At 39.0% G+C, this 9,311-nt stretch overlaps 1 protein-coding gene across 1 annotated transcript; it reads right to left on the bottom strand.

The window, feature by feature from the left end:
* Window positions 1-1,092: 1,092 nt before the first annotated feature.
* Window positions 1,093-5,169, bottom strand: LOC123905190. Its single transcript, XM_045954816.1, has 3 exons — window positions 4,921-5,169; window positions 2,734-4,677; window positions 1,093-2,526 (listed from the first exon to the last, which is right to left on the bottom strand). The coding sequence occupies exons 1-3, from the start codon at window positions 5,167-5,169 to the stop codon at window positions 1,093-1,095; spliced, it is 3,627 nt and encodes a 1,208-aa protein (XP_045810772.1).
* Between the last annotated feature and the right edge of the window lie 4,142 nt (window positions 5,170-9,311).

Genomic DNA, 9,311 nt, shown 5'->3' with positions numbered 1-9,311 from the left:
TTCATTCATTCACTATTTGAAAAGAAACGAGTTAAATCCTAGAAGAACAAAAGACAAATGTGAGGCTTTTGTACAAGAATAGTGAAGAAAACAGAGACTAGTAGATGTGGTACATTAGAAGAGATACATGAAATATCTTTCGAGAAATGTTATCTGAACACACAATATGACATCTGACACCGTATAAACATATATTTTTTTGGTAATATTTTAATCATTATATTCTCTCCTTGGATGGAAAATATACAAGATCACAAATGTATTTCGTATGATGTCCAGGTTTCTCCCTTGACCTCCAGGTTTCTCCCTTGACCTCCAGGTTTCTTTTCAACATAATAATGAGTTGATGAGATACTCAAGGTCCAAGTTGTTAACCTCCAGTCGTAATTATAATTAAGTATTTTACTAAATGAATAACGTTTGACACCAAATGTTACAACGTTTTAACCGATATAAATTTTATAAAATCCATCGTTGGATTAAAAGTTTATATCATATAGATCATTTTGTAAAATTTCAGACAAATCCAAAATTATTTGATATGCTATTGCGACACATAAAGATTAACGACATATAAAAAAAGACGCAAACTGTTAATTTTGAAAGCATGGAGATTACTAAAATATTATGACTGGTGTAAGTACCAATAGTATATTCCCTCTCTGCAGTATTTTGGAATTTCCTAAAAAATGAGAAAAATAACAATTTATAAAAATAAAAATAAAGAAAATAGAAAAAAGAAAAAAAAAGAAGATAGATAGATTTATGAAAAATTCAAAATTTTTCTTTTACACACGTTAGTAGAATAAAAAATGTAGGATATTTTGCCCGCATTTTCTATTCTTCTAATGTGTATAAGTCAATTAATAATGCAAAATAGTTTTTTACTTAATATCCGCATTTTCACTTAATAGTTTTTTATATTTAATTTAACATCTCTATGCGACTTTATTTTTTTTTTTTTTTTGTTTTTTTTGAACAAGCCAAAATGAGATATATTAATCAAAACAGTCTTCCTGGCACAAGACGTACCATGGCAGACTATAAAAGTTTACAAGAGTAGTCATAACAAAATAAAAGTATATACAAAAGTCATACAAATCCCAAGCAAGAACGAGGACTAGACCACCAGCTATGGTAGTTTAAAGCTAACGTAATATTCGTCGGCTTCAACCACCTAAAAGAAAACAGCTTGATCTTGTCCAACAAAACATGGGGCATAACTGCTGATCCTCGGAACAGTCGATGATTTCTCTCCGTCCATACAACCCAAACGCAAGCAAGCCAGATGAGCTGAAGGAAAGAGCGGCGCGCTCGGGATTCGCCTGCTGATGATGTGAACTGAATAAAGTGATCGCGCAAAGAAACAAAATCCACCAAAGGAATGTCAATCCATGACCGCACTAAATCCCAAAGAGAGCCAACAAAACCACAAGATATGAATAAATGATGAGCCGACTCAGCCTCACCACACCCAAAAACACACATGTGAGCTGTAGGAGATAAAACCCGACGAGTAACCAGATTCACTCTCGTGGGCAACCTGTCACGCAATAAACGCCACGCAAGAATGGAAACCTTCAAAGGAACCTGAGAGTGCCAAATAAGATTATCCGCAGCATCCATAGTACCCAAAGCATGAGATATCAGGAGCTGATAAGCCCCCCTAACAGTATAACCTGTGTTAGGATCAGGCTGCCACTGCCACCTGTCCAAAGAAATAGCCTGCAAGGAAATGTTAGAAAGTAAAGCCTGACACTCCCCCAACATCTCCTCCTCCCACGCCCTCAACTGCCTCCGCCACACCCACGCTCCTCCATCTACGCCCCACCCTAGAGCCCCCATCTCAGCTACCGTGCAGTATTTGTTTGCCGTTAAAACAAACAAACGCCCAAAACGCTCACACAACGGAGTACCATCCACCCAGGGATCGGTCCAGAAAAAAGTCTCTGACCCATCCCCCACCCTCCTCACCACATGCTCCCCGAACCACCTACCACCTGGCTCATCTCCTCCCTCCCTAATACGAACTATCTCCCTCCACCACAGAGACCCCCTCCGACCTCCATCCTGAATTCTGCCTCCCTCAACCCCATACCTAGCTGCCAACACTCTAAACCAAAGTCCCCCGCCATCTACCAACAACCTCCAACACCACTTGCCCAATAATGCCTGGTTAAACTCCCGCAACCTCCTGACCCCCAAACCTCCACTCTCCTTAGGTAAGCTAACAGAATTCCAACTCACCCAAGAAATTTTCCTAGAATCCTCACACCCCCCCCAAAAAAATTTAATAAAAAGAGATTCAATAGAGGAAATGATACCTGAAGGAGCTTTGAAGAAGGAAAGAGCATAGACAGGTAGAGAGGACAAAACAGATCGCAACAGAACCAAACGGCCACCAAAAGACAAGAAGCGGCTCTTCCACCCAGATAATCTATTCTTTATTCGATGTAACACCGGGTCCCAAAAATTCAAACGCCTCGGATCGCCCCCGATCTGAAGACCCAAATAAAGGAAAGGAATCTTTCCCACCTTACAGCACAGAACAGATGCAGCTTCGCCCAACCAGGAATCTGAGATATTAACCCCAACCAACATGCTTTTATTAAAATTAACTTTCAGACCCGACATAGTCTCAAAAAGCACAAGAACAGCTCGCAAAGCCCGAACATTTGCCCAACTTTTAACCCCTATCAGAAGAGTATCATCCGCAAACTGAAGATGTGATACTGACGCCATACCCTGCTCGCCAAAGCTATACCCTTGAAACAGATTACGCTCTACCATAGCCTCCATTAACACATTGAGACCCTCAGCAGCCAAGAGAAAAAGAAAAGGAGACAACGGATCACCTTGCCTAAGACCACGTCTAAGGGGGAATTCATCCGTCGGACTACCATTAACCAAAACGGATGACGTAGCCGTACAAACACACCCTCTAATCCACTTCCTCCATAGGGTAGGGAAAGACATTCTCCTCATAATGTCATCCAGATAGCCCCAATCCACCGAGTCGTAAGCTTTCTCAAAATCAACCTTAAACAACATAAGTTCCTTTCTAGTCTTTCTCGCCTCGTCCACTGCCTCATTTGCGATCAGAATGCCATCAAGGATTTGCCTGTCTTTAACAAAAGCCGTCTGAGCCTCAGAAATCACGCTTCCAATCACAAGACGCAACCTATTCGCTAAAACCTTTGCCAGAATTTTGTAGAGGCATCCCACAAGCGAAATAGGCCGAAAATCGTTCAACCTTTGGGGACTATCAACTTTAGGAATCAGAGCTATGAATGTGGAATTAATACCCTTAGCAAGCTTTCCATTCCGGTGAAATTCAGAAAGAAAACGCATAATGTCACCCCGCAACTCCGCCCAGAAGTCTTTTATGAAACCGAAATTTATCCCATCAGGACCAGGGCTCTTAAAACTGTCACAATCCCACACTGCGGATTTCACTTCTGCCTCCGTAAAAGGTTTGATTAGACTACCATTCTCCGCATGGTTTAACTTTTTAAACTGAAGATCCTCCACCCCGGGCCGATCCACGTTTGAAGCCTTAAAGTGGGACTCAAAATGCGAAAACACTGCCTGTCTAATCGGTTCAACGCCCTCAATAGTAATCCCATCTACCTGAATAACTGACATGGCATTCCTTCGACCACGACTCGCCAGAACCGAATGAAAATACTTCGAGTTAGCATCTCCATCCTTAAGCCACAAAGAACGGGATTGTTGCCAACTAATGCTAGCATGCAACCGCGAGAGCGATTGGATATCCGACGAAACCCCATGAAACTCCATTAACTCCTCCTCAGAAAGAGCCTCTTCCTCACCTTTCACATCTAGGGCCGAAAGCCTAGCTTTCAACGAATCAATACGACTAGGAAGGTTATGAGTGTGAACCCTATGCCACTCTTTCAGACCTGCCTTAATTAACTTAAATTTTTCCTTGAGCACATGACCGGCCCAGCCAACGACCTGGAACGAGTTCCACTTCTCTCTCACGAACGAGTGATATCCGGGCACATCCTTCCAACACTTAAGCATCCTAGACGGGCGAGGTCCCCAATCATCCTCATTCGCAGATAAGACCAGCGGACAATGATCAGATAACCCTCTCAACCTGGCTACCTGCCTACAATTAGGCCAAACAAAACACCATTCCTCAGAAAGAAGAAATCTATCTAAACGACTCATTGAAACACCATCCCCTTTAAACCAAGTAAATTTACGACCAATCAAGGGAAGATCTACCAAGGAGTTATCTTCGATAAACCGACTAAAAGGAACGTGATCTAACGAACGGTGCCCTCCCCGTACCGATCGTCTTTCCTCCACACATTTCACAACATTAAAATCCCCACAAACACACACTCTCTTCCCCGCTAACGACTGGAGTCGCTCCGAAATAGACTCCCACAACCGTTGCTTAACCAAAACGTCACAAGGAGCATAGATATTTGCCACAAAAAACTCCTCACCAGACTTAGTGAATCGACCATGGCACCACAACACATGCTCTCGACTCTCTGTCCACCACATCTCCACCTCAGAAGAATCCCACAAAGTTAAAATCCCGCCTGAAGCCCCCACCGATGGTCTAAAGGAAAACCCATGAGAGGAACTACCCCACAGACTTGAACAAAGAAGAACATCGCAGATTTGTAACTTTGTCTCCTGCAGACAAAGAATAAAAGGTTTCAAATCCCTTACCAACTTACCCACATCCTTCCTCTTCTCCATCCCACCCAACCCTCTAATATTCCAAGACACGATCCTCATTCGCAAACACTCACCCCCCTAATAAAGCAAACGCACAAACTAACACCCTCGCTCACTACGAGGCCCTCCCACCGAAACCCGACCTGAACTGTCCTTCTTTCCTTTGCCCGCCCTTGACAAAATATTAAACATATTCACGTTGTCTCCCTTAAACTTCAACCCTATCGCCTTCCCTATACCCCAGACATCGTCCACTGCCATGTGATCGTTCCCTTGAACAGCCACCCAATTCGTCCAATCATTATTAATGGATCCGGATGAGGAAGACTCTCCACTGGGAACTTGGCGACTCACTGTACACGAGCGATTGACATCATCCCCACCCCTGCGCCGACGGACACGTTTCTTCAACACTTTTAGAACCTCGCTACGATCCTTGGTTGGCATCCTGGCAACTCTTTTAATACTATGAAGCGGGTGGCGAAGTATCCCACAAGCCTTCCTTTTCAAAGGATCCTGCTGCCCTTTCGAAATGAGACTCTGATCAGGATGAGTCCCCTTGCGACTTTATTCTTTTATGGGATCTCTATGTGATTTAATTTGTTGTTTTCCATAGGTCCATTATTCATAAAAAAAATTGGTAATTGTCCAAGACTATTTACCTTCCGAACTCGGGTTCGATGGCCTAGTATTATTTGTGATTTTTCACCATGTCACCTGCAAAAAATAGTCTCAACAAGTAAAACACTTTTTTTCTTTTTATAAATTTGTTTATTTCCTTTTTTAAAATTTGTTTATGGTGCCATATTCAAGTGTACTATACTTATTGTGTGTTCCTTCCTTTTGTATAGGGTGAAAGAAGTCATAAATGATAGTGTGCATACCTTTCTCAACAATCTCTCATGTGTTACTTCCAAGTCCACCGTCAAGGTCAAAATAACTAGATTGTGGAACACTTGGAACATAAACAATGGGAAGGGCATGATTAGTACATACATTGTACTAATGGACGAAAATGTATTCCTAATTGCACCTTATTAAATCATCGTTCATTCCAAGACAATTACTTTGTTAACCTCTCCTAACTTTAATTTTTTTTAGCGCAATTACATACATGACATAATATCAGGTATGTCAGCACACTTATTCAAGAATATCTTGCAATAGGGAAAGATGTATGTGATTGATATATACTTTCACAGTCTCAAAAAATAAGAAAACATATATTATAGTTGAAATTAATACTTTCATGCTATAATTCTCTAGATTAACAAAATTTACACCCAAAGAATATGATGATAGGAAAATCTCACGCTATGTTTTTGAATATGTTCATTTTGAAGAGTTACACAAGCGATTTGATAATCAGACTCACACATTGTTGAGACAAAATCCTATTTTGATGTTTTAAAGATAACAACCCTTAATTAAATTTTAATTTGATTCTGATCATTTTGTGATCTAACAAGTGCTCTTGAGTGATTTAATTTAAGAACAGATGCAATGGATTAAATTAACCTTGTTTCACTCATAAGAAAAGAATCAAACACGTTTTAGACAAATCTGCCTCAGAGAATGATCTCAGATTGGTCTCCAGACTTACGTGTTCTAAAACATAAGCACTTATTCAAGTCAACTTGGTACAAGACAAGAATGAACTTTTAAGTTGGACTTATTAAAGGATCATAACAGTGCAAATAAGTCATTTAAGGCAAGGAATTGATTTTGGTTCTTGAGCTTACTCGAATAAGCTTCTTTAAGGAATAATAATTTCACATCTTGCAACAAGGCTTTATGTTCTCCAAGAACATCATTAAAGAAGTTAATCTAGACCAATAAGAACTCAACAACAAGTACATACAGCTTGCAAAGAAGCTTCACATCTGATCCAAGTACAAGCTTATGACATGGGTGGCTACACTCTCCCATAAAATAGTACTTATCTCACTATTCATGTGTCCTTTGAAGGACAAGTGAACAGTGGCTACTCTATGCCTTTGATGAAGAGTTTACAGCTGTTTGACAACTTGCAACAACTTGCAACAGCTCTATTTTCGTTGGACCTTATCCACACCATCTCAGAGAATGGTCTCCAACGTCCTGGAGAATGATCTCCCAGTTTCTGCACTTAGGTGGCAATCTTATCCAAATAAATTCAAATTTTATTTTCCCACATGGGAAATACATTTGCAAAGGATATACACTCAGAGACAACTCATTGACAGTTGGTGGAAGAATATTTCTGACCAACAAGTACAATGTGACAGTCAGAGACCATTAGAAGAATGATCTCCTGGAGCATCTCATAGACAAAATCACATGGGCTGTTTTGTTTCTCTCACAACGGCTAGTTCCTCACTCACAACGTATATGTGTGATGTTCAAGCAACAAAGGAGCATCTCCATCTATAAATAGCATGTTGGTTTAATTGGAAGAGCAAGAACTTGAAGCACACAAAGCAATCTAATACATTCAATCAAGCTCTCCTTTTCACTCTTACTCTAAAGCTCTTTAGAAATCTAGGATCATATATTTGTAGAGTACTTTGAGTGTATCAATTTGTAAGCTTAACATCCGGTTAGGTGTATAAGCTTAGATCCAAAGAAATCATTGAAAAATCCTTAGGATTCTCTCAAGTCAATTGGGTATAATTGATTGAGGTTACCTTGTAAAGGTTGAGCAGCTGGTTATAGCTGGGTACTTTGTGATCTTGGTTTAGATCATAAAGGGTCTTTGATCTGGGCTTAGATCAAAGGGAAGTTTCTGTAATCTTGGTCTAGATTATAGTGGATAATCTCACTCAAGTGGGGACTGGAGTAGCCCATACTATTAAGGGGTGAACCAGGATAATTTCTCTGTGTGATCTTCTCTTCCTTACTCTTTTATTTTGTGCAAACACTAATTCACACTAATCATTATATTGCACTTACATTCGAGGAGAACGTTCTCCAGTTAGTCTAACCATTTACTATCATAGTTTGTTATTGTGCTTAAATAATTTTGCAGTTGAATTTTAAAAGGGTCACAATTCAACCCCCCCCCCCCCCCCCCCTCCCCCCCCCCCCCCCCCCTTTCTTGTGACAAACATTGTTACTTCACACATATGCTTATCTTATTATTAAATTTCATTTTTGGTTAATCTCTTTTACATAAGGAAAGTTTGGTGTGATATTGGATATTTATTACTTGACACTGACATTTGATGTCACCTATACTTTGATCTTAAATAGAAGTCACAATTAGTCAACAAAAGTTGATGTGTAGGTGATCTCAAATGCTAGTGTCAAGTAATAAAAATTCAACAGCACACCAAACTTGTCTTATATGAAAAGATATTAACAAAAAATGGAATTTAATAATAAGATAAATATACCTGCGTGAGTCTAGTTATCAAATCGCTTGTGTAACTCTTCTAAATGAACAAATTCAAAAATATAGGGTGGAATTTTCCCATCATCATAGTCTTCAGGTGTAAATTTTGTTAATCCTGAGAATTGTAGAGGGGAAGTATTATTTTCCACTATAATATATGTTTTCTTATTTTTTTTGAGACTGTGAAAGTATCAATCACATACATCTTTCCCTCTTGCAAAATATTCTTGAATAAGTGTGCTGACTCATCTAGTATTGTGCCATGTATGTAATTGTGCTAAAAAAAAATAAAGTAAGGAGAGAACAACAAAGTAATTGTACTTGAATGAAAAATAATTTAATAAGTGCAATTAGGAATACTTTTCGTCCATTAATACAATGTCTGTATTAATCATGCTCTTCCTATTGTTTATGTTCCAAGTGTCCCACAATTTAGTTATTCTGACCGTCACAATGGACTAAGAAGTAACACCGGAGAGTTCGTTGAGAAAGATATGCACACCATCAGCTATGACATCTTTCATCCTATACAAAAGGAAGGAACACAAAATAAGTATAGTACACTTGAATGTGGCAAACAAATTTTAAAAAAGGAAAAAAGTATTTTACTTGTTGACACTATTTTCTGCAGGTGATGGTGAAAAATCTCAAAGAATACTAGTGCAATTGTCAAATGCAGCAATGGAATAAACATGAAATGACTGTGTAATGGGTCTATGAAGGAGTAAAATTTTAATGGTGTTTGTTATGCTTGGAGGAATGACAAAGGGCAAAATATCCAAACTTAAAGCGACATTTGTGGAATGGAGGAATGTGGAGTGAAACAAGATTCATTATTTTGCATCAAAGAGAAAGGATAATAGAGGCAAAAATAATTAAAGGATCTAATGTTGGTTCAAAAGTACTAATCCCAAGAATTTTTTGACACATCTAATGATTCCAATTGGCCTTTTATTTAGCGCATGAAGCAGTTTTCCATAAAGGTGTCCTACACAATGACAATAAACAAAAGTCAGGACCAATCATTAAAATTATGTGGGGCTATATTTACCAAAACCTATATTTAGTCATGGATAACTGTATGTTGTTTTTTGAAGAGTGACTTCACCAAACGGTTTGAAAATTCTCATTATTGGACACGATGAGAATTATGTACAATACACCATGAAATTTTTCATGGTCTTCCTCAATGTAAATATACTTGATAGATAATAAA

This window comes from Trifolium pratense, linkage group LG2 (genome assembly GCF_020283565.1).
Source record: "Trifolium pratense cultivar HEN17-A07 linkage group LG2, ARS_RC_1.1, whole genome shotgun sequence".
NCBI classification, from domain to species: Eukaryota; Viridiplantae; Streptophyta; class Magnoliopsida; order Fabales; family Fabaceae; genus Trifolium; species Trifolium pratense.
This window is presented reverse-complemented; position numbering and strand designations above follow the sequence as displayed.